At 47.1% G+C, this 26,801-nt stretch overlaps 1 protein-coding gene across 2 annotated transcripts in view; it reads left to right on the forward strand.

Annotated features, from left to right (window-relative positions):
* The window catches only part of LOC144169742 (putative sodium-dependent multivitamin transporter), a 97,893-nt gene that overhangs the window by 36,984 nt on the left and 34,108 nt on the right, over positions 1-26,801 (forward strand). For both annotated transcript variants that reach the window (XM_077699067.1, XM_077699066.1), the window contains exons 2-3: positions 20,188-20,637; positions 24,623-24,688. In XM_077699067.1, coding sequence (XP_077555193.1) covers positions 20,287-20,637; positions 24,623-24,688 — 417 coding nt within the window. In that variant the 5' untranslated portion in view covers positions 20,188-20,286. The remainder of the gene's footprint in view (positions 1-20,187; positions 20,638-24,622; positions 24,689-26,801) is intronic.

The following is a 26,801-nucleotide window of genomic DNA, read 5'->3' on the forward strand; positions in this document are numbered from 1 at the left end:
ATGGTGCTTCAATGTAGCTGCCAGTAGGAAAGGACTCGAAGTGGCTCCAAAGGGCACTCGAGTCATTCTCCAGACGTCTAATTCTGGTAGTGGTTGACCTGCTTTCGGTGATGTCCTGAACCACAAGAAGCGAAGCGCATCTCTGTCTGATTCCCGGAGGCCAATCTGGAGGAACGCCTTTTCAATCTCGGCAATCATGGCAACTTTGTACCGTCGGAAACGGAGTAATAGCCTTGCTACGTCGGGAATTAGACTCGGGCCGGCTTCTAGGTTCTCGTTCAACGACTTCGCACCCGATTCGTGAGACGACGCGTCGAACACGATGCGCACTTTTGTTGTAGTTAGGTCCTCACGTATTACAGCTCGATGCGGCATGTAATATAGTCTTTCTGAAGACTGCCCTTTTGTTGGTGGTACTCTTTCCGCAGATCCCGCCTTGAGGTATTCTCGAATAGTCGAGTCGTATCTTTCTAGGAGCTCAGGGTCTCTGTTGAGCTTGTTCATCAAACTGTGCAGACGCTTGTTTGCAACAGCGTAATTATCACACAGATCGACCCTCTCCTTCCATGGTAACGCGACTTCGTATCGCTGGCCTTTCTTCGAGATGTTGCCTTCGAAATTCGTCAGCACTGAATCATTGCTCATCGCTCGTTCTTCTTTGGCCTTGATTCCGATGCTTTCAAGGTCCCAGAACCGAGTCAAAAGTTTTGAGATCTCTTGATCTTCAACAGATGTTCGAAGAACAACAACGTTGGCACACTGAATGATGTCGGCTGCAGCAGGCAGTGGACCTTGAACAGTCCATCCTAGTTTGGTCTCTACGGCCTTCAACTTTCCATGCACAGGCCTCACTGCACCGGTCACTATCTCCAAATAATAATCTGACCCAATGAGGACCGCAATCTGTTTATCCTCCACTCCTTGTACCGAAAGAGCCTTCGTATCGATGTGCATATTATTCATCTCCCTTAGAACTCTTTCTTCTGGTACAGGGATGCTTTCGCTGCAAATCGTGTCCACTTCCAGGGCTTCGATGCTGACTGGACGTTTGTTGTCTGCAGCGAAAAGGATAACTCGCACCTTCTTCATCGTTTTCCGTGTGTGTTGACCTCCAAACACGCCAACGGTAAGCGTCTCCTCTTCAAGCGGTTCGCAACCCAGTCTCTGAGCAGCATTCGCAGTAATAAAGCTTCGCTGACTTCCTCCATCGAAGAGAACTCGGTAGCGCCCGGATGTTGTCGTGCCTGCTATTTTCGCTGTGAGAGTCTGCAGCAGCACGACTGAGCCCGCTTGCTTTGAGACCAAGTTGACAGGGGTCGAAGTAACGTTGCCATCGTCGTTCTTAGTGCTGTCTGAGGCACACACGGACGTTACATGCCTCCTCGAGCACTTGCCACATTTAGGCTGGCTTCTGCACTGTTTAGCCATGTGGCCCTTCTTGATGCAACGGAAACATCTTCCGGCTTTGGCGAGCATCTGCTTTTTGCGTGATAGGCTCAGTTCCTTGGAATCGCAGGCATCGGCAGAGTGCTTTCCAGAGTGGCAAAAAAAGCACCGCTGCGGGTCGGTCGCTGAGCCTTGCAGCGCAGAGGTTGTAGAGAGGTCACGCGGATGGTTGGCTTTACGTCCATCTTCTGGGGTGCGATGAATTTTCTGTGCGGTGTTTTCAGCAACGGCTTCCCGACACATGAGCTGATGTTGGAAGAATTCCAAGAGCAATTGAAGCTCCTGGTCGGGCTGGCCCGTTTGACCGGTCGAGTCGCCGAGTTCGTTTAACGAAGCATCAACTGTGGAACGTGACGTCTTTAGCCCCTCATGGAACCGCAGGACCATGTCTGTCGGTAGAACCCTTAGCAGGATTTCCCGAAGCATGGTGCAGTATGTCGTGGAGCTCGTGCCAAGTGCCTTGAGGCTGCGAATGTGCACCTGGACCCGATCGTAAAGTTGCCTCAGTTGTCGGACGTCGGATGACGATGACACCGGCTTCAAGTCCAGGAGGCCTCGCAGATGATCTTGCACGATGATGCGGTCATCTCCGAAGCGCTGTTTCAGGATCTCGATGGCGTCCTTGTAACAGCCATCGGTAGCTTGCAATCCGGCTATGGCTGATGCAGCTGCTCCGGTCACGAGGCTGCTCAAGTAGTTAAACTTGTCAGCCGTGCTGAGTTCGTCGTTGTTGTGGACGGCTGCCGAAAACTGTGTCCAGAATCGCTGCCACGACCTGCGGTTCCCGTCAAATTTGAGGAGCTCTAGCTGAGGAAGCTTGCATTTGCCAGTCGGTGATGGGTGGACGGTCGTCGGACGTGGCGTTGAAGACCGGGACTCTTGCAGCTTGAGACGAAGGTTCGCGGTAGCGCCTACAACCTTGTCGCGGTATTGTCCCGCGTCTGTCGTCTCGCTGTCTACTAGGTCCTCCGGTGTCTCTTCAAAGATCGCCTCGTCCAACTTCTCTATCTGGCCATAGAATGCATTAATTCGTTCGAGCAGTACACTCACCGCTCTTGCCGTCGCCTCTCTGTTTCCACTTATGTGGCCTTCCGCTTCTGTTAGAAGGCCATCAAGTTGCGCCCGTAGGCTGCGGCGTCGTCGAAGCTGTCGTTTCATTCGGTCGCACGCAGCTGGGAACTCGCCAAGATCGCAGGCGCCGCGTCTTTTTCTGGGCTTTCGTGACTCCGTGCGTCGATGGGCTTGGCGTCGTCTAGAAGTCCCGGGTTCTCGGCACCATGTGTTGGACCTCTGGGTCCTCCAGCTGCGGCGCGATGCTCAGGAAGGGGAGCGACACGTCGTGATCCGATGAAGCTTTTAATGGAACTAGAAGAAGAAGTGGAGCGAGCCGACGCAGCCACGAGAGCATGCGGCAGCTCGTGAAAAGCAGCATGAAATGATTATGATAAGTGTCTTCTGCTAGGAGCGAGGAAGTCACAACAGGGTGTATCATATGTAGGAAGCTAAGGTGTGGGCATGTGTTTGTCTGTAGTTGCCGCCAGGTTACAGCCTCCTCTCGGGTGAGCTTCTGGTGCGGCGCCCAGTGACGTCCAGTGACCTCAACGACGGCGCCCAGACGCGCTCTCGAGGCTTGGCGCAGGTTAGCGACGGTCCTGCTCAAGGTAGCCCGTGGACCAGGCGGCTCTCGGGGTAGTTCCCACGTAACCGCGCCCTGCTCCGCCGCTTGGCTTCCAGCCGTTCGCGTTCCAGCTTCCGCGATCACTCACGCACGGTCCCTTTTTTGTCATCCTCGCTGTCGTTCTGGCTGGCTCACTTGCGAGGCCAATATCACTCACGTGGCCATTCATAACACGAAGATGCCGCGGTTTTCATGATGACCGCTGTTTTCATGTATATTTGTGTTTTTCCTCTTGTGTAAGCGTATACATTTGTTTTATAAATTCATTAGGAAGCACGAATCCCGTCAAGCCTCTTCTGTTGACTTCTTGTGCGTGCTCATGGTATCTGTATTATGTCCCCTAGAAATATCTGTATTTCGATGTCGAATAAAATTGACTCGACTTGAATTGACCGATCGTTCGCAGAGCATGTGAACGAATCAGGTAGAAGTATTGCTAACGTCGATGCCATGACGACGTCACTGTCGCTCGATGAATCAGTGCTTCAGTGTGTGCTTTACTGAAATAGAAAGAGGAAAAGAAGTGGAATGGGGATATTCTGGACTCAATTGGGAGTTCACCACCATACAACCCAGTCTGGGGGACGGAGATAGGGGGCATGAATGAGATTTGTTTTTATGTTTTTCATGGCACAGTGTAACTGGGAGGCCCGCCGGGAGCACAAAAGACGCGCACAGCCGCTGAAGATCGAGTCGTCCCGTTCAAACGGTGCAAGCCGATGGGCGTAGAAAAATTGGCCGCGTATCTGCTCCCTTCGTTGCAAATGTCGTCAAAAGACGATAGTCTTTATCGACTTTTGCCAAGTAAATGCCTCCCTTCGCTTTACCACTCACCTCTCATGTTGTTCCTCTTGCGTCGCGCTCCTCCCAAGGTAAAGACACCAAAGGTTTGCTTAAATCATTTTAAATTTCCCGCGTTCCACTGCTTCAAACCGGGTGTCTCGATGCGAACGCTGCCGTACGGTGAAGACGCGCGTTAATCGAGGCGCCCTACTTCAACGTTTATAGAACCGCGTTTCCCTACTCCACGTGTGTTGCAAGCAGAACGTGGAGACTATCTAGTGGAACCTTGCGTAACTGTTGCCGGTTGATTTCTTAAAATGGCGCCAGAAGCTATAGTGGCGCTGGCGACAGCAGGCGACGGCGGAGTGAATTCTTTTTCTGCAGTTGATTAAGTATGTAATTTCTCAAAAGTCAAGCATGTTTGAATTTTTATAAAGGAACACTGCAAATATCACTTCTGTATTGATTTGTCGTCTCATATTTGCGTAATGTCTTGTTCTTCTTCAACAATGTTGACACGTATGAACATTACACCGGACCAAGACGGGTAGGTTTAGCTGTGACTATATAAGACTATTGCGCAGGCATTGTTTTGCTTTGGCCGGCTGGCTGAATCGAGTCACAGACAGACAGACGGACAGACATACAGACACACAGACATACAGACAGACCAAAATTTCTGGGTTTAAGTAGCCCAAGAAAGACTATCGTCTTTAAAAGCGAGACGAGCTACACGCGGTGTCTCCTGTGTTCCCCTTCTTTAATGCGAAGCATCACTATGCGTACTCAACCAGAAAAATTGCAGAAATTCAGAGAATTGTCTACTAATGCGTAGCATTCTTATGCCGCTTGTCTTGAGTGTACGTTCTTACTGCCGAATTTTGTATTTTTCTAAATCCTGTCCGACCAATTATCTCCATTTACGCTAATGATTTGAATAAAATCTGCATTGTCGTGGAAACGCAGGGCGTTGGATGGTTCGCCATTTTTCGTATTTTTTTTCCTATATCTTTCTTCGTGTTTCAAAATTTCTTTCCACTAATTATGTCATTTACGCTAATATAACGATTAAAGGTGGAACTTCCACAAAATCTGCATTTTTGCAGGGCGTTACATGTTTCGCCATTTTCCGTAACTTTTTCATATTTTTTTTTAATTTCGTTACACCAATTATCTCCATTTACGCTATAATAACGACTACAGGCGGAACTTTCGTAAAATCTGAATTATTGTGGAAATGCAGGGCGTTACACGGTTCGCACAGTTTCCGTAATTATTTTATATTTTTTTTTATTTTCTTAGTTTTGCAAAATTTCGTGCAAACAGTTATCTCAATTTACGCGATTATAGCGATTACAGGTGGAACCTCCACGATATCTGTATTTTTGTGGAAATGCAGGGCGTTACACGTTCCTGGCTGTGGGGGTACTAGGAAAAGAATGCTACGCATTAAAAACCTCCTGCCGTCTTGAACGCTTTATGTGTTACACTTTTGCCGCCTCAGGCAAGCTCTATTAGGGAACAGCTCACCGGCATTGAGAGCATGAGTACATCCCAGGTCTATTGCGTTTGTATGCACTCTTTTATCCCACCACAAGCTTGTTTTTGAAAGGAACGTAAAACCATTATGTACCTATCGCGTTTTCGCGGCAACCATAGCCATCAAAGCTTTGGAATCATAAGAACTATGATGACACCGTTGTTTGCGCTCCTGTAAGTGGAGCTGGTGGTAGGCGACAGAAGCGTGTGCACTAGCATAACACGTAGAGCTTGCATCACCATCCCGCAACAAAATGGGGGGGGGGATCACGTTGCGAGGAGGGGCGCAGTCACTCACTGCATACTTGCGCATGCCATTAGATGGTCACCTCACTTTGCCCCGCCACCCGCTCTGTTATACACTCCACTGCGGGGCCCCATTGACGCATCGCCCGGAATGGGTGCCGAGGCGACTGAAACTACTCATTAATGGAGAACGAAGACGCTGAAATGCTGGACGCACTGAACGTGTCGTCTTCGAAAAGGAGAACTGAATGAGGCACAAAGGGTAGCGGCTTCTGCCTAACAATTATAGAACGACAGAAAAGGAACCGCGGTGTTCTAATGCAGCCGCTACCGGGAAGCCGCAATGCAGAACAGGCAGAGTAAATACATGAGCGTGATACTGGTGATTGCTGCGACCGAAGACTCGACCAGGATGAGGACGATGCACAATCTCAAAATACCAATCGCCACAGCGAACGAGGAGCTGGGTTGGACGGCCCAGTCTAGATACGCGCCAATGACGTAGAATACCGCCTTCAACAATGTGCACACGTCAGTCATCATAAACTGCAGCAAGAGCACCATCGCCACGAGCAATTTAGAGAAAACTTCCTCGAAGACGAATTCGGAAGCTTTGACCAGTCCACCATTTCGTGTACCGTCCATCCGTCATTCTATGTGCAATCCGGAGGCCATTTTGTGTGCCATGACACCAGGTTTCCGACCTACATAATTAAGTAGTGATTTGGTATTATTTGTTATTGTTATTGCTATTCCTTATTTAGAAGGAATCCTCCGGCCGTGGCATGGCTTCCGCATCGTATTCACGGTGCGTCTGCGTTACTTCTTTCAGCCTCCAAGCCACTGTTCCCTAGTGCGTGCAGGTACGCTTCTAAGTGCCGTGACAGCTTTGCGCTCCTTACCGAAGGCCCCATTCCACTCACTTCACAGTCTTGTGGACGCTATCCGTAGCCAAGCCACTGTCATTATACGCTGTCATACGAGGCCTCTTATCACCGACAAGCCGCGGAGCACATGATCGAAAACAACACACCAACGTTCGTTCCCATCGCGTGGCCGCTGAGAGGGTTACTTCAGAGCGTTTGAATTCGTGAGTGTTTCTAGTTAGTAGCACCGATTTTCGTTCTTCCCAAAGTGGTTCTGCTTTGATTTTCTTATGTGAGTGCCCCTACGCTCGTGTCTGCGCGTTATTCTGGAGTATGTGCCACCTCCGCCACTACAGATTGTGTGCCTTAAGAGTACCTGCTAAGCAGTCCGATAGCTAGCGTTCCGGGTGTGTGGTTGTCTAGGTTCGCAGGGAGTCCTTCCAAGTAGCTATAGAAAACTCGAATTGATTGCCAGGAGTGGCACGGCAGATGTCGGTGAGTTTGAATTATCGCAACGCGCATGACTGAAGAATTAGGCCATTCTTGCGCGCAAGACGGTTGACACTGATTCGCATCCGTTCACAAGCTGACCTACTGAACAGGTGCCAAGACATGCCCCCGTTCGTGCCACACATGCTGTTTTCCCGCCAGCTCCATCAGATAGAAACTTTACCGCTTTTTTTGCTTTGTAAGTATAACACATAGAAAAAAAATGACTAAAATGCCTTAAGGTAGTGAATGCCGATATGCTATCCGCGGTAAGCACGGTTGACGTCCTTCCAATTTTTAGCATAGCAAGTCGTTCTTCACCTATATAATCCACTTAACTGAAACGAAGTTCCACGCCAGCAATGAGGCAATCTTCCTTTCTGCGAACAACTCAGTTTTTCTAACCGTTTTAATAAACGTGGTGGAGGCGTTGCCCTGATCACAAAAGACCGACACGCTTATCCCGTAGTACCTGACCACCCCATATCAAACGGTAATGTTGAAATGCTAGCGGTGGAGAACAGTCGTCTCTTTGGTTATTTATCGTTCTCGCCAGAGCTGCTTGGCTTGCTTCTTTGATAATTTTGAGCACTCGGCCTTTTTTCGTGGTTCGGATCCTTGCCTGCCTTACGTGGATGGTGATTTTAATGTATACGGGGGACTGCGACCACCGGCGGAACGTGAAGTGCCAACTATGCTACACGATTACACATCATGGTAACATGATGTGTAATCTCGCACGAATTTCCGCCGCGTATTCTGATAATCACTAACGGCGAAAGCGGTGTTTCTTCCGGGCTTGTAGACACTTTGCAAAAAGGCGGGTCACACTGAACATTCAGCGGTAGCAACACTGGTGGTTAACGCGACGAAGCCATTATAAAGGAAGCGTCGTGCAGGAACGCCGTTTCGGTTACGGGTTTTGGCCCATCACTTTATAATTCTGCAGCCCCATAAAGATATATCTTTCGTTGTTTTGTATACGCTGCTAGTGCTCTTGTTGCATTATAAGGCGCTATACCCACGCATTGCTGCGCACCTCTTTGCAAGCGGTACGTTTACGTGCCGTCATGCTGGGCGAAAGGTATGTACGACGCGCACCTTTAGCGTCCCCCGTTTTGATTTGGCAATGGCCAGGGCAATCGTCTTTTTTGTACACTACCTTGAGCGCTGCGTTTCACGTGCCGGTCCCGACTGTCACCGTTATTGACGCCGAACATTTAGGCAGCAGAGTTAAAAGCAAAAACGCCCGTGTGTACGAGATTTCGGCGCACGATAAAGATCCCCAGGTGGTCAAAATTAATCCGGAGCCCTCCACTACGGCGCGCCTCATCGCCTGCGTTGCGTCGGCGCGTTAAACCCCACAATCAATCAATTAGGCAGCAGAGTTGTTTCGGGGCAAGCGAATTCCAGCCTGCATTCGTTCTTCGCTCTGCCCGCGCTGATGGTTGTTTCGACACCTGTGAACCGCAAACGCGCTCGTCTTCCTCTTTTTTTAGAAATGTTTTGTGGTACAGTTTGACATGCTGATCATGACTTCCGAAGTTTTAGTGCGAACATTCAGGCAGGAGAGTTGTGTCGGTGCAGCCGCAAATTCGAGCCTGCAGGCGTGTGTCGCTCTGCTTGTTTTGACATTTCAACGGCAGGAGATCGGGAATACTGTCTAGGACTTTATCTTTTTTTCTTAAGATTATGCGAATCTCGTTCTCCCGTGGTGTTAACGGCGCATACTGTGCAGCGGCCACGCCGTACTCGAACTGAATCAGAATCCTGCTTTTCTGTAAATCTCGATGTAAGTACGAACCCCCTGACGCAATGCACGAATTGTACTGCTTATGTGATACAAGTTGAAGATGCATCAAATGTTTATAACTTGCATAACTTATTTTCATCTGTCCGATCAAGTGTTTCCAACTGACATACAGACGAAAAAAAAAGATGGATCGCAGCAATCGAGAGAAGAGGGGCATTTTACTGACTGCAAGGCAACGAAAGTTTGTTCGGAAAATTTTGGGGAGAGAAGGGCAATGTCTTTATGTATGCTTTCGTGCTTTCCGCAATTGGTTTAGAAAGTGAACAGTCGCAACATGGGCGCTCAGCAAAGAACGGGCCCCTCGTAGTCTGTTCATAGCGGCCAGCCGCTACTACGACGGGGCAAGCGCGCATCGAATCAACACAATTAGAACTTGACGACTGAAGGAGTAGGCAGTGGTAAGGCTCTTCGTCTTAGTAACGAATCCTGCACTCCTTTGCTGCGGTTCGTCATCCCAGACGACGGTATTCCACGCTGAAATCGTAAGGTCTGTCAGTCGACTACCTCGTCGAATAAAAGTCCAGAATATGCTGCTCTGCAAACAACGGAAGAGCATCAAGAGTATTTTCCCACATAGTTATGGGAAGAACAACTTTACCAAAAGCGCATGCCATTGTTACGCCGCGGCGGACGTTAGCTTCTCTGCGTTTGCTGCCGTTTCGCTGTTTTCGCTTCCTTTATGATGGCGGTGCACTGTGATGCAGGAATGGCTTACTGCTCCCTCGCCAGCGCACGGGCCATTTTGCAAAGGGTGTACTGCTGCTGATGTAAGGGAACATCTCCCTGTATTTGATGATGATGATTCTGATGATTATGATTGCTAGTGATATCTCGTTTGTAGCGGGATGATGACGTGCCATTTTCCCAAAGAAAACCTAATTTGCCTATGTTTTATATTCCCCGTTTAATACAAGCGCTGCTCTTAGGGCAGGCACGAAATACTTATTAGGCACAAAATACTTATTTTTTTTCGTTACAGGTGGTAGCTGTCCTCGGCAATATCCCCATCTTTGTTTTTCGTCCACCAGCATTCTAATCGTCTTTTTTGTCGCAGCCCGCCGCGGTGGCTCAATGGCAAGGCGTCGCGCTGCTGATCACGAGGTCGCGGGTTCGATTCCCGGCCGCGGCGGCCGCTTTTCTGATGGAAGTGAAAAGCAAAAACGCCGTGTGTACGAGATTTCGGCGCACGTTAAAGATCCCCAGGTGGTCAAAATTAATCCGGAGCCCTCCACTACGGCGCGCCTCATCGCCTGCGTTGCGCCGGCGCGTTAAACCCTACAATCAATCAATCAGTCTTTTTGTCGCCTCGACGGTCCTGAAGCATTGATCAAAGTTTTTGTATTGATTAAAAAGCGCCCCCCTGTGGACAACTGGCGGTAGCCCCTATCTCACTCATCGCATTCTCTCTCCGCAAATCTTATCCCACTGGGTGCCCGGGACCTTCTAAGCCAGCGGCGAAGCCTTATCAGGAAGTTCTGCGACGCTTTTCTTTATTACACGGCGACTGTTTAACCGTTCTAAACATCTAACACAAAAGAACGGGATGGAAGCATGAATGACGGTGCGCCTTCTTCGGGTTATCGGGGGGGGGGGGGGGGGGGTAAAAAAAAATAACTCGCCATTCCGGTCCTGAAAAAGTGTGTGACCGGCGAAGGTGGGTTTTAGCACATGACATAGAGGCGACAACACCTAATTTAGGTGACAGATACGAGGAAATGTTCACGGTGGTCATTCCTAAGAAAGACGCATACGTCCAGCACATGTTATTAGTTTTTTACTCTACTGATCTTGAAATTGATTGTAGGGTTTAACGCGCCGACACAACGCAGGCGATGAGGCGCGCTGTAGTGGAGGGCTCCGGATTAATTTTGACCACCTGGGGATCTTTAACATGCGCCGAAATCCCATACACACGGGCGTTTTTGCTTTTGGCCTCCATCGAAAAGCGGCCGCCGCGGCCGGGAATCGAACCCGCGTCCTCGTGCTCAGCAGCACAACGCGTGTGGTTACTGAGCCACCGTGGCGGGTTACTGATGTTGAAAATTTTGTCCTTTGTTGATAACCACTCCAAATGCACGTCCAAGTGATGATACGTATAATTTTAACGCCCAAATCATTTTTTGAACGGCGTGCTTCATCGGTGGTTGCCTAGTTCTAACACCGTACACAACGGGGCGTTCGTTTTCCAGCATTGCGCTTGGCTGTGCTATCGGGCACACTGTACGTCTCGCGCAACGTCATACAGTCCCAAAGATACCTCTGACGCGGTCGGCAATGTGCGTTTGCTTTGGCGAAAAGCTTGGTCTTTGTAAGCTGGCTTTTCAACATTGTGTTTTTCTGCTCGTTTGCGGATGCCATAAAAATCCCGGATCCGATACACCGAAGGACCGAACATGTTCCTTCTGGTTACAATAATAAAAAAACAGCTGTCGTGTATTTCACTCTCAATTTTTTTTTTTTTTTGAATTACCGCTTCCATATGGCCACACGACGGTGCCAAACATTTCTGATGCGCTAAATTTTGAAAAAATATTGCTGCAGACGATTGTTAACTCCCACTATCAGCCGCTAACTAGGCCAATTTATCTTCAACACAGTATTGTGCTCGTTTATTATCATTTTTGGATTAAAGTTTATGCAATCAATCTGTGAAAGACGTGCAAAAGAAATCGGCCTGTGTAACCTTGTTCCCCGGGATCCTTTATGCCACAAGGAGACCGCGCACTTTCGGAATGTGCCAATGCAAAACGGACGATTGGTTTCCGCCTGACAAAATAAATTCTGCCGAACTTTTCAAACGAGCGTCTTTATAATGATTTCCACATTGTGTCGATGGGCGCTCCTTAAACTCTTTGCAAAATGATGAGCACTGTATACTATACCGCAACTGTAATAGCTATGTACTCATTTGTTTTACTGTATCTACAGGGCTAACAAATGTTTTATTCTGTTTGCCGCTGTGCTGTTTTTCCTTGTGGCCACTGCCTCCAGGAAGGAGTGGCGAGACTAGTCAAGCGCTGCTCAGATTGCTTTCTGTCGGTGGTGCCCCCAGTTCTACCTTTTTGCAGAAAAAAGTGAAATGAAGATTGATTGCTTGCTTGCTTGGTTAATTAATTAATTAATTAATTGTAGGTTTTAACGCGCCGGCGCAACGCAGGCGATGAGGAGCGCCGTAGTGGAGGGCTCCGGACTAGTTTTGACCACCTGGGGATCTTTAACGTGCGCCGAAATCTCGTACACACGGGCGTTTTTGCTTTTCGCCTCCATCAGAAAAGCGGCCGCCGCGGCCGGGAATCGAACCCGCGACCTCGTGCTCAGGAGCGCAACGCCTTAGCCACTGAGCCACCGCGGCGGGTAATTAATTAACAAATTGATTGATTGATTGATTGATTGATTGATTGATTGATTGATTGATTGATTGATTGATTGATTGATTGATTGATTGGCCTGTGGGCACCATCAAACTTCTTGCTGCAGATGAAGTGAATATTGCTAGGAGAGAGAGATAGATTGATATATATATATATATATATATATATATATATATATATATATATATATATATATATATATAGATATATAGAAAGAGAGAGAAAGAGAGAGAAAGAGAGAGAGAGAACGATCTACGAGGACGAACTGGCAAACATAATGCCTTTGCAAAGAATTCTGATGAATGCACCGAAATGAGCGGCGAGACGAGAAAAACATGTAGAGTGGCGATCCTCATGCTTGACCACCACCCGAAAGCTTACCAAGGCCAATGACTTGCTTTCGTAAAAGCTAACTTGAATTGAATTGCTGTGATTGTTCAGCTTCGTTGCACAGCATCGTAATACTGCGATAAGGACGGCTCACATCAAGAAGGAAAGCGTTTTCTGGGAAGCTTTTAAAATTCGGCTTCAAATTGAGGTGGTTAAATATCTCAGTGATAGCTTTTCCCAAGACTTGGTATGTTGAGTCTTGGCAGCGATGGGCAGAAAAACTCTTGCGAGATAACCGATACCTCGGCGTCTATAAATTCTTCGCTGTCGGCCTCGCACGACCTTGTACGTTCCAGTCTCAAGGATGACGTGTATCCTGTTCGATAATTGTGCCAAACGCAACGTATAATGATGTCAAGGCTGTTAAGCGTTAGGTAGATAGTGGTTGCGATAGACTGCCCTTACGTCATCCTTTTCTATTATTCTTCTGCTTGACGGTACCGGTCTTCCGCGCGAAGTTCCTTGTTTAGTCAAGAGAAAGGATGGATTTTACTCTGCACGTTTAACTGGCGTGTTTATTTCCTTCGGGTACTGCAAGGGTTTCGGCGTACATGATCTCTACTCTCTTGCTGGGGTTAAGAATATTTAGTATTTCTTTTGTATTTTGTATCAAACAGCTTCTTCCTTCGTGATGCTGGAGCTCCTCTAAAGTACACAGACAGTTTGTTAAAATCTAAGAGTACTTGGCTGAATACAAGTATCAAATAAAATCGACGGCGTCGTGTAGACGCATGGTTTTGTGGCGCCATATTCTAGTGCCGCGTCTACTAAGCTTCGCTCGTAATCCGCGGTAGCCAAAAGGAATGCCACCGAATCGCCTACCAGTACGCATGCATGCCAAATACCTTGATAGGGGATCTTGATTGATTGATTGTAGGGTTTTAACGCGCCGACGCAACGCAGGCGATGAGGCGCGCCGTAGTGGAGGGCTCCGGATTAATTTTGACCACCTGGGGATCTTTATCGTGCGCCGAAATCTCGTACACACGGGCGTTTTTGCTTTTCGCCTCCATCAGAAAAGCGGCCGCCGCGGCCGGGAATCGAACCCGCGACCTCGTGCTCAGCAGCGCAATGCTGATAGGGGATCTGCCAACAACGTCGAATATCAATGAGATGGCACGTGTGCTCGCAGAGTGAGTGAGTGAGTGAGTGAGTGAGTGAGTGAGTGAGTGAGTGAGTGAGTGAGTGAGTGAGTGAGTGAGTGAGTGAGTGAGTGAATAGACGATTACTCTAGAAGCTAGGAAGCTAGGAATGAATATTCACGGCAATAGGGATGGGTGCTCGCATGAAATTGGCCTAGAAGAGAGTTATAATGAATGTAGGGCAGAGGTAATCTTACGCCACAGTGTACAACGTTACTAGAATAAACTCAGTTTCGGAGCTCCGCATCTCCGCCAGCGGAGGAGGGTGGGCCAAACGGCGGTCGCGAGAACTAGCGGCGCTGCAGTCAAGTCTTGCGTAGGGTGCCTTGATGTTCGCGCGCAGTCTTGCGCTACTCTCGGGGCATCGTCTGCTACTGCGGCGGCGGCGGCGTGCCGCGGTGGGCCGCCGCTGAGTTGCTCGCGGCGGCTTTCTAGTAGTGCTATGGCCAAACTTAAAACATTTATCATCCTTGCAGTCGACAAACTTCAAAATTAGTCATCCTTCCAGTTGACACCCCGCATCACATTTGCGCACTGTTTACGTAGATACGCATACGGTCGTCTGTATGCATTAACTTGCGTGCGTTGCTCATTGGTTGGCTGATTCGACGGTGGGCCTACATTTGAGCTGTGTAGATTGCGTGTAACTTCCATATACGGGAGTTTCTTAGCGAGTGAGCATTTTCAGCGTAGTTCCGATAACTACTGAGCTATCAAAATTTCTTGTACGGCAACAACATGACGGTAGTGCTTTACAATGTCGTCATCTTCAAAATGAATGTCACAGACTTTGCATTTCGCAGTTAGCTTTTTATCTTTGCGATGTAAAGCTTGCTCCCACCTTTTGAATTCCGTAGGGTCCTTTGGTGGCCCGAAGAAGTGGAGTAGCCGTTGCGGTAGCCGCTCTTGCACCCCGGCGCAAAGCAAGTCGGCATGCCGAACCGTGGATGAATCTCTTGCTCCTCCTACACTTTGTACATGACGTACGTGTGTTCGTGCAAGCTCCTTCGCATGGCCGAAAACAGTTCCAAAAATGACGGACGAGCAAAGCGTACACACTCGCTACCAACGTTACTAGTAATGTTGGTCGCTGCAAAGCACGCGCACTTGCACCGACGAGCTTAATGAAAACTTTCTGGAGTGAAGGAGGCGCCCGCTATTGACGCCGACGCTCGCCAGGAAAAACAACACGTGTTTTGCCTGGCTTCAGGCAAAACACGTGAGGGTGGTCGTTCCGGCCCGCGTGGCAGTACGAGTTTTTGTGAACCTCATCAGTGGGAGGTCCCGTTCACCAGCTAATGGTGTAGAGTTCCTGTGCTGAATTTCTATGTGCGCCGGGCTGGTCTCACCTTCCACGGCCTTTCGAATTAATTCCGGGTGAATAAAAATCATATACCCCTTTATTGCTTCCACCGAGTACCTGACTTTTGGAATGTTTCAAGCGATTACGCATTACACTCGCGAACGGCTGAATGCGTATTCGATCATATTTAATCGCGTACGGCTAATATGGAATTGCTTAAACAACTGCCTTATGCAGAAGGTAGTAGGGTTGTTGTTTTTTGACACCCCTTTCCTTTTACGAAACCAAAAAATGCTTTCAGGTGGTTTTGAGACATACCCGCCGCGGTGGCTCAGTGGCTAAGGCGTTGCGCTGCTGAGCACGAGGTCGCGGGTTCGATTCCCGGCCGCGGCGGTCGCTTTTCTGATGGAGGCGAAAAGCAAAAACGCCCGTGTGTACGAGATTTCGGCGCACGTTAAAGATCCCCAGGTGGTCAAAATTAATCCGGAGCCCTCCACTACGGCGCGCCTCATCGCCTGCGTTGCGTCGGCGCGTTAAACCATACAATCAATCGGCTTTGAGACATCTTGTGCGTGAGCAAATTCTGCAGCTTCCCTGTTTCCACAAGCCTGTCAAAAGTTGCCATGACACTGTTCATACGTATGGGGAGTCCTAAAAATACGGTTTTCTTGAGGCCCTCAATTGCTGATTTTCCTTGGGCATCCTGGAGTCCTGTTATGTATAATTCAGCCTTTAAAAAAGTCCTCTTTGAATCCTCATTCGCCTTTCGCAGAGGTGCCTTGTACGATCAGGTGGAGGGATCTCTTGAGTTCAAAACATCAAAAAGGCGGTCAAAGATCCCTATGAACTTAGGCGTAGAATCCGCACCTTTAAATTGTGGATTAAAGCTTTAACGTGATTTCGCAAAAGTTGAGTGCATCTGCGAGAGATGAACTGAGCGTCAGAACTGTAGGCGAACTTTCATCGTCGGTGATCTAATGTCTCGTATGCACCACAGCGCTGAGGCCGGAGGAGGTGAGGCGAGCCCGGCGCATACAAAAGTTGAGAATAGGAACTCTACACCGGAGGCTGGTTAACGGAACCTCGCACTGACGAGATTCACCAAAACTGTCGTGTTGCTGCACAGGCATAAAGGCACGGCTTTTACAAACGTGTTGGGTCATTTTTCGTCGAGATAAGACAGCTCAGTACTTATCGTAACTACGCTGAAAATGCTCACTCACTAAGAAACTCCCGTATATGGAAGTTAAACGCAATCTACACAGCTCAAATAAAGGCCCACCGTCGATTTTTAGCCAGCCAATGAGCAACGCATGCAAGTCAATGCGCACACAGACGATCGTATGCATATCTACTCCAACAGTGCACAAATGGGATGCGGTAACGTCGACTGGAGGGATGAAGATGTTTAAGCTTGTCGACCGGGAAGATTATATATGTCTAAGTTTAGCAATAGCAGTACTAGAAAGACGCCGCGGTACGTCGGGGCAGCGGCCCGCCACGGACGGCTGCTGCGGCGGCCCGCCGCAGTATCAGACGATGCGCCGAGAGTAGCGCAAGACTCGACTACAGCGCCACTAGTTCTCGCGCCCGCCACGCGGCCCGCCTCTCCGGCGGAGCTTTCAAACTGAGTTCATTCTAGTAACGTTGACAGTGTAAGCACGGGCAAGGAGATGGTATGAATCAAACCAGAGCACCAGTATTCGGTGTTGGACGACACGTGGCCCCTTACGAGACATTCCAACAGGTTACAAGGACTGATTTCCACCATAAGTGATGCGTCCTAGCAGGAGCCAAGCATCGAGTAGTTAGTCAATCTTTACCAGTCACTCTGCAAACTCATATATCGACAGTATTATTTCACATACACTGCGTCGAGTTCTCAGTGTAAATGGCACGAACGTACCGCACCACTGTCGTCACCCTTTCGACACAATACTGTACGACCAGAAAATGTACTCACTGTACCAATTGACTGCATATGCCTTATTACTATCAGAGTCCTTCAATGCTCTGTTACTATGTTGTTAATCTTTTGTACTTCTTTTCTAGCTCCTTGAATTACGAGCTTACAGATAGCTTCTTTTGGGCAAACTACTCTTTACCAACAATCTGCAACTTTGGTGCACTTATCTTCAGGGGGTGGTAAAGGCACGCGTAAAGATGCTTCGGCTTTGGGTTTTGTTTTAAGGTTGAGTTCATTAGCAGAATAGAAGGAAAACAGGAGTACGTATGAGCGAAATTGGAAGAGTTGATGCAGGATTCCAATAACTTACGCATAACGTGTTTAGCTTACGGATAACTTGTTTAGGGCAAACTACTTTTTATAAACAATCTGCAACTTTGCAGCACTTATCTTCAGGGGGGAGGGGGTGGCAAAGGCACGCGTTTGATTCATGCCTAAAACAGAAGATGCTTCGACTTTGGGTTTTGTTTTAAGGATGAGTTCATTAGCAGAACAAAAGGAAAAAAAAAGAAGTACATACGAGAGAAATTGGGAGGGTTGTTGCAAGCGTCCAATCACAATGCAAGCGTCCATTCGGATCGGGCAGCGAGGGAGTGTCGTGTTCACATTTAGCAGCATTCGAGGATACGCTCTGCACACAACACACACAATGACCGGGCAGGTTACAGCGCATATATAAACAATGGTGCAGTGGCATGTTCAGGACAACAGACGCACCCTCGAACGGGGCTCCACTACACCCTGGACTTCATACACCACGGACCGCTCGCGGCTTCTCTGAAAACGTTCAGAAGATCGCTACAAGTGCCGGCGGACTGGGTCCAGCCACTTCATTGATGATCCCCCCCTCTTGGCTTTCATGTTGGCTGTAGCTGCTTACCATAAAACACGGCATAGTACACATATAAAGGTATCAGGTGCAGGCGAGGGCAGTCAGGCGAAGGCTACGAATCCCGGGGATGCCTTCCGCAGGACGAGGCCCGTAACATTAGCATCTTATCGACAAAGATTTATTCTCTCTGTCTTTCTCCTGTGCCCCTTTCACTTTGAAAATTGTTATTGTAGTTAAGCAATTTTATCGGTTCACGACATGCTACGTTCTCTGAACGCCTAAGTCGAAGATATGCTGCGGACAGCCGCCTTCGTAATTGTGATCTGCCCTGTGAAATTGGCATTATACGAAGGGTTGTTCGTTTTACTCGATTTCTCCCTATTTTTACACCCCGAACATGTTTCATGAGAATCGGGCTAAACTAGATTTCTTCCCGAATGGACCTTTTCAAAGTAGCGATCCGCACAATCGCGGGCTCACCATCCGCTGTTTTCGACGAGTACTAGGTGAATGTAAGCAAGCCCCAGAAGCACAGTTTTCGAACTCATTGAGTATTGGCATGACCCTCCAGCCCGCTACCCCAGGCTGGCTGGCAAATGCTGCACTGATTTGGTTGTGATTAACTTATGGAAGCTGTAATGTCGAAAGAACTTTTTCCAGGCTGAGGTACGTTCAACGATCGGACAGGTCTCGAATGGAGACCGACATGTTGCGCATGCAGATGATAATGTATGTAAGCAACGATGCGTAAAGAATCGGTGACCAGCTCTTCGTGAATAAAATGTTTCATTTCTTAGAAGTTTTTAATGCTCTTTACTGACATTATTACTGATTGAGTTCCAAAGAAACACCAAATTTCGGAGATTTGCTAGAAAACACTTATCTCCCCGGGCCCCCGATTACCACCATGAAACCGACACCGGCTTTAACAAGTCAGAGTTAAGAAGCTCGTGATACCTACTCATGAAATAAACTGAGTGTATTACTTAGTACATCTGTATATTTAAACCAACAAAGAAACCCCTATTTACGAATGGTTTTACAAAAAAAAACCCGATTTCTCCCCGATTATCCGTTTATGAAATAGCACCCTGTTCTTACCCCTAACCCCACCCGATTAAGAAAAGAACCCGGAAACGTAAAACCCTACATGAAATGCTTAAAATCTTCTCGGTTGTAAGATTCATTGATTATTTGCGTGGAATGTTTAATTAAATTCAATGTTGATTTTCCGCGGAAAGTTTTTGGCATTCCTACAGTCGCAAAGTTCGCTTTCTCTCACGCTGATAATACCGGCTGGGATGATATTACAACATTTAATGATGAAAATTTTACAGACCTTTAAGCTTGGCGAATTCAAATTAGTGGGCTATTAAGAATACCTTTAGGCTCCCCTTGCTTGCAAACACTGCCGGGGTTTCACCATTTTGCGCAATGATCGTATGTGATGTGGTTGCCAAGACGCTCCTGATATCAGGAAAAGGGGCCGCCTGTTTTCTCTGTTTCAAAAGTGATTCTCCAGTATCGCCGCAGTCCCATTTCTTTAAACGGAATAAGGCACGCGTACCGTTCGCGCCACACGATCCTTCTCTACAATACTACCGGAGACTGTGCTTCCCCAGCCACCCTCAGCCCTCTAGGCACTGTAATTTCAGTAGCCGTGACCCTAAACAATTAATTACAATAAAAAAAGCGACCACGACAGACAATTGGCGGCTTATTTACGCTTTCAAGAGCATATGCGGCCGACTTAGCCCGTGGTGTCTCCGAAATGAGTTTGTTTGATCACTTTTCGAGGTAATAGTAGTTGCGAAGCGCTCACAAATTAACTGTGGAGGATGGGTTGGTATGAATATGCTCAATTTCTTCGTCAACCGCCCAACTGTGTGCCTAAGAAATGCAGTGTAAGGGATTTTCCCCACGACCAAGACATTTCCAGTGAGAAGATTGATTGATTGATTCTGGGGTTTAACGCGCCGACGCAACGCAGGCGATGAGGCGCGCCGTAGTGGAGGGCTCCGGATTAATTTTGACCACCTGGGGATCTTTATCGTGCGCCGAAATCTCGTACACACGGGCGTTTTTGCTTTTCGCCTCCATCAGAAAAGCGGCCACCGCGGCCGGGAATCGAACCCGCGACCTCGTGCTCAGCAGCGCAACGCCTTAGCCACTGAGCCACCGCGGCGGGTAGTGAGAAGAACCAACTATATCATTAGATTGCCGTTTGTGGTTTCTATTACATTCGTCATCTACGCGCCCAGCATCTGAATTCCAATGAACCTTACAGAATAACTCGCTATTTCTCTTTTCTTATATCTTGCAGCCCGAAGCCCAGTTTCATCTCCCGGCCGGATCTGACGTAGCGCGGTAGTGCCAGGTGTACCACAACGGCTTCACACCCCACACAAGCCGGCAACGAGAGATGGGGGAGGAGGACGAAACGACCACGTTTGGTGCGGCGGATTACGCCGTATTCGTCGTCATGCTTGTGGTGTCGGCGCTCATCGGCATCTACTACCGCTTCACGGGCAACCGGCAGCGGACAGCGCGGGAGTACCTGGTGGCCGACAAGAACATGTCGGTGGTGCCCGTGGCCTTCTCGCTCATGGCCAGCTTCATGTCAGCAGTCACCCTCCTGGGCGTGCCGTCCGAGAACTATTTCTTCGGCACCCAGTTCGTTCTCATCATAGTCGCATACCTCCTAGGCACGCCCATCGCGGCTTACCTCTTCTTGCCTGTGTTCTACGAGCTTCAGGTCATCAGCGTGTACGAGGTGGGTGGTGTTTTTTCCCCTGGGAACATGCGTAACTTTCATCGCAGAAAACAAACATATTCTTTAATGTCACTTTTACACATACAGGAGTAACGTAACAGATAACCTTTGATTTTTTTAGCACAAAATAACACGGTGGCATTGAATGTCGGTGTGCAGTCTATTGCATGGTAAAGGATTTGGTGATATGTCAAAAACCTGAAATACGAAAAGATGCAGGTATACCTATAATAGAGGTATACCGATAACAAACGGTATACCTATAACAGAAGAGGCCATCTGCCCTAGCATCAAAAATGTCTCGATATTCTAATAAAAGAAAAGTTGAGCGTTCATGCATTTATAAATAACGTGGAAAAGAATAGCGCTGGCTCAAGACTGACGGCAGCACTGCTCGCAAGGAGAGTGGATGTATATATATATATATATATATATATATATATATATATATATATATATATATATATATATATATATATATATATATATATATATATATATATATATATATATATATATATATATACAGGGTGTCCCAGCTATCATGCACCAAGATTTAAAAAAAGAGAAATTGCGTAACTCGAAGAAAACCTAGTGCATAATGTTTGCAGTACTGTGAAGAAGTGGAGAGTAATTTTTTCGTTAATGAGACTTAATTAATTAATTGTAATTAATTATCTAACTCGAGAAATACTGCCCTAATCACTAAAGTGTCAATGAGGCACTTGTAGGTAACCACGAGGGGCATCTAACTGCGGTATTTTCAGCGACGAACTAATTGCGTACTCATTTACTTGAACTGATAAAGGAAACCCGCGAAATATGAAAAATACCACGTGACGACGCTTACGCGCGCATTGTAAAGCAGCGTCCCCAAACAAAGCTGATTGAAAGCAACTGCTTCGCGTGTTATCCGCCCGAAAAGACAGCGCATCACCTTGATAATAGCATGCATGGAAGGAGCAGCAACAGCGAGATTCGCGGGACGCGTGTGCAGATAAGGAACAAACTCGGTCGCGATTTCTTCTTTCTTTGTTTTGTTTATTTCATTCTGGCTAACTCAGAGGCAGCCTGTTTGAGGGCGTTGCTTTACGGTGCGCGTGGAGGCGCCGTCACGTGGTATTTTTCATATTTCGCGGGTTTCCTTTATCAGTCATAATAAATGTGTACGCAATTAGTTTATCGCTGAAAATACCGCAGTTAGATGCCCCTCGTGGTTACCTTCAAGTGCCTCATTGACACTTTAGTGATTAGGAGAGTATTTCTCGAGTTAGATAATTAATTACAATTAGTTAATTAAGTCTCATTAAAGAAAAAAATACTGTCCGCTTCTTCACAGTACTGCAAACATTATGCACCTGGTTTCTTTCGAGTTACGCCTTTACTCTTTTTTTAAATCTTGGTGCATGATAGCTGGGACACCCTGTATATATATATCCATTCTAGAAAAGAAATAGTGGCAGATATTTGTGAATAAATGGGTCGAGAATCAGTGACAGTAGAAAAATTGCGTAGCATGCCACAGGCGGCAAAAATAACGAGAAATTCCTACATTCAACACTGCCTGTAAGATATCCTGGCTCAAAGTATGCGCCGCCAGAGGTTGGCACAAAGTCTGTCACAATTTTTCAATGCACCATTTGTTTATATCATAAAAAGAATTCAAAAGCAATATGCGAGAACTAAGTTGAGTGACTTGCCTTCATGGATCGCTGCGTCCACTTTCACCCAACTTTTCACGGTAATACGGGCTCAGAAATTTTGCATGCGAGCTAGACTGCCGAAGTCGACGACCACGAACGTCATAAGGGTTTTTTTTTTTTTTGCCGGTTTCCCGATAATCATTGCAAACGTTTTAAATCTAAAAGCAGCTGTACATACACCTTTCCATGTACTACAATATTCACCAAAGCAGCCAGAGAATATGGGACACAAAAAGAGGGAACGAAAGAAATATAATTTATGTGAACAGGAAATAAGCAACAACCGTTGCATCTCCCAAATTTGGGGTCATGCAGCGTTTGCGGTGAGGATGTAGGGGGGACGTTTAATAAAAGGTAAATAAAGAACTAGGAGGAAAGCGTGAGCATGCAAGCTGAAAAAATAGAAAAAAAGAAGTGGTGTGATATCAGTGGTGCACAGCTGTAGTAGTGGCACCATATGCGTTCACCACTGTTTTCTCGCTGACATTATAAATAACGAGGATAGTGCATTCGTTCTAGATTTGCTAGAACTTGTAAATTGATTTTTTTGTACTTTTCAGGATGTTTACACGGTGAATAAAGTCATGTAAAACAATCATGTACACGTTTCTTATTATTTTAGGGCACGATATTTTCTATCTTTTTCTACTAATAAAGACCAACGCATGCAGAACACGAAGTGACCTCATGAGGTAATAACAGACTGGAAATTTTATAATTATTTTATATCCGCTAAATGTTTTAGATGCGAAGCATCTTATGCTCGGGACTGTGTCCCTCCCTCCCTCGTTGTCGTTGTCCACCGTCCGCACTCCACTGCGCATGCGCGTCTCTTCAGCCCCGTCAGCGTTTGGGCTGACGTCAGCGCAGTCCACTATAAAAAGAAATAGTAAGGCGGCGCCCGGTTTCGATCCCACGACTCTCTGGCCGCAACGGGAGGTACGTGGCGCTCTTCCCACTGCGCTACAAACCGAGACGGGACCATGCGCTACGAAGGCGCCTTATGTCCTTCACTCATTCAAACTACGTCAATAAGCTACTGATACAACGAAGGCACGCGAAGCTGAACGTCAACGGAAACGACGAACTAAAAACTAATGGGAACTTCAGTCGACCCCATTGGCTGCTTCGCATACTACTCAGGGTTCCCCTACGGGAAGATGGTGTAATTTTTTCCAGAGATATAGCTCTATATTTCAGTGCTTTGCAATTATTTGCAATGAACAGTGTGACTATTTATGTGTGATTACTATTTAATATATTGGTTAATTTGATGATTGTTCAATGCAATTGTTAGATTCCTTCCAGTAGGTTCGCTATTCAATTATATATCAATGTTTCCGTCTCTCTACAGGGACACGTTCTTGTTCGAGTGAGAGGTAATTAAAATCTACCATTTACATATTGTGACAAAAGCACTTCCATGAACTACGGTGGCATGCACTTCTTCAGGGCCAAACTTGAAAAAGCCGTAATGCCGTCGGGCATTTTCAAGCGAAGCTTGTATTGACTCAATTGTGTCGTGGAAGCTTGTTATGGTGTCCCAAATACCCAAGCGCCTCAACAAAAAAAATGCTTCCGGTGGTATAAATCGAACCTGGGACCCTCGCGTTACGAAGCTGACGTCTATCCGATTGCGCCATTCCGGACCTGTATTCATAGGTAAAGCGTTGAATGTTATCCCCCTGCAGCGCCGTTGGCACGCACGCTGCCGTTGATAGGACACGCTGCATGCCGGGAGACGAATGGTTGATGTGAAAGTTGTCGAGAACTATGGCCTGACAGCAGACATGCCAGCGGAAGTAAATCTGCATGTTATGCGGTGATGAGGTGATTCTTTATGTGATGAAGGGTGATTCTGTACCTGGTGTGTGTGTGTGTGGAATAGTTGTCTTAAGAGCGGGTCAAGTTCAGCTCTTGGCTTTGGTGGGGTTTGGATTGGGTTGGGTCAGGGCTTAGGTCGGTGCTGATTGGCGATGGGTTTGGGTTTGGTTGGGGATGGGCTTGTGGTTTTGAGTTTTGGTTTGGTTTATACTGATTGGTGACAGGCTTCACGCTCACCCGTTTTTTTTTTCGCTGCAGTATATGCGACGCATCTTCAGGACCCTTTACTGGTTGCAGGTTTATCACACATTCCGCGAAGTAACATGGCGCAAAGTTATAATTATCGGCAGTAAGGTGTCTAACGCTCCGCAGCAGAGGCTCCGTTTGAATGATGACAGCACCTGACGGCTCTCTGTTGCGCGTGCTGATGCAATGTCTTTTGCCTTTCTTTTTTTCAGTATGTAGAACGAAGATTTGGAAGGGCCACACGTTTAGCCATGTCGGCTACGTTCATCATACAGATGGTAAGACACGTTTTCAATATTGTTGGGTACCTGTCGATGACCAAGTAATGCACGCAGCCGGGTGCGCTCACTCGGCGAGCTAGTTCGGGAGCTCGGCTTAAGGCATCAGCGACATTTCCTGTGGGCACCGAGAACAAAATACAAGTTTTCATTTAATTCAGGGTATTGGTTTTTTTAGACCAGTTTCCTTTCATCAAAGATGTAAAGAAGCTTTGCTCGGTCAAAAGTTCATGAATTTTAGCATATACATTTAGATTTAAAGCATAATTTTAAACTCTCTGTCAATACAATGCCTAGTGTTTGGCGCGACCAGCACAATGGTTGCTGAACCAGGGTACAGTTAACTAGAACCATCTAATTCGCTGTACTAAGGGTGTTCGAATGAAATAAAAGTGATCACACCTATTAGTACCATCATAAAGATAAAAAATTGTGTATTTCGTTTTCATCCCACCTATTTGAGCTATCATAATGATTAAAATATGTGTTGTCTTTTCATGCAGTGTCACTACATGAAACTCCGAAAAATGCCGGAATATTGTCAATATATCGCAGAGTCCCATATAACCTGATTAGCATTTCGGGGCGATAACCAAGAACTGTGTTTGACAAAGCTAATCAGCAAGTTTCTTGCCCATTGACATTTAGTAGCGCGAGTAGTAACAGATAGTTTTTAATTAATATATTCGATTGCACAGCCTTTGGAATCTGAATCATTAATTACTAACACTGTAAATGAGTCAATGCCTCGTGTAGTATTTATTTCAAGGGTGTATAATAGTGCCGAACCATATACGTAGAGGGTGGCGTATTTTGCACCGTAGGTATCCAGCATGCACAAGTAAATCACAAGTAAACAAATAATAAAAGAAATTCTGGGTTTTATTGCCTTGAACGCAGTCTGAAAACGGTAGGAAGTCCCACGCATCTCCTATAGGCTCACAGCTGATGCAAGTTTAGCTTTATTTTGTGCCTTATAAGCGTCGCCATTAATTCTCATAAGCTTGCTTCTACATAGGTTTGAACCTAACATATCCGCTTTCGATTCCAGGGTTGCAATTTCTCTGCGCCTCACACTGTCAGAAATTTTATTGGATGTGCTAGTCATGCGCTGCATATACATGCTCGGTTCGCAACTATTTGTTAGCGTGGTACACCTCAGGGATCAGTCATTTCCCCACTCCTCTTTAATCTTGCCCTGCTACAACTTCCGCCACTTCTACAACAATTTCCACACATACAGCACGCTCTTTATGCAGACGATCTCACTATTTGGACCACAGGGGGTTCGATTGGGGAACAACAAGACGCCCTCCAAGAAGCCATTGACACCACCGACAACTACCTTACAGCCCGCGGCCTCAATCGTGCACCAGAAAAATCTGCCCTTCTCGTCCTCCAAAAACGCACGCAAGGCCGTAAACGACAACCTCTCCCAGACCCACAATTAAGCCTACATGGCACTACCATCCTAACCACCCCTACAATTCGTGTTCTGGAACTTACTATCCAATCAGATGGCGCAGGCATTTCTACTATTCATAAATTACAAGGAACTCTATTACAAATCACGCACCTCATCAAACGCATTGCTAATCGTCGACAAGGACTGAAAAATGACGTGGTGCGCCTCATTCAAGCCCTACTAATTAGCCACATCACGTACGGAACCCCATATTTGGCTCTCAAAAATAGTGAAATCCAAAAAACTCGACATAATCATCCGGCAAGCCTATAAAATAGCACTAGGGCTACCACCGACTTCCACTGCCAAATTACTACAAATGCGACTTCATAACACCTAGGACGAACTTCGAGAGGCCCATCATGTCAACCAGATCGAACGGCTGAAGCTCACACACTGGCTGTCACCTCCTCCGTCGCCTCAGCTACCAACTACCTGTCAACCATCACACCCACCAACGCATCTCTCTGGAACTACGCGATATCATCTCCGTCGCCCCGATACCCAAGAATATGCACCCGCTTCATAACCATGGTCGCCGACAAGCACGGATTCGAATGCTTAGCAAGATGCTTCAAGTAAAGCTACGAGACACCCGCTACGTTGACGCCGCCAAATATGCCGATAAACCAGCCTTCGCAATTTCAA

The sequence above is a fragment of the Haemaphysalis longicornis genome, unplaced genomic scaffold (genome assembly GCF_048455015.1).
Source record: "Haemaphysalis longicornis isolate Haplotype H1 unplaced genomic scaffold, Haemaphysalis longicornis Haplotype H1 scaffold_2, whole genome shotgun sequence".
NCBI classification, from domain to species: domain Eukaryota; kingdom Metazoa; phylum Arthropoda; class Arachnida; order Ixodida; family Ixodidae; genus Haemaphysalis; species Haemaphysalis longicornis.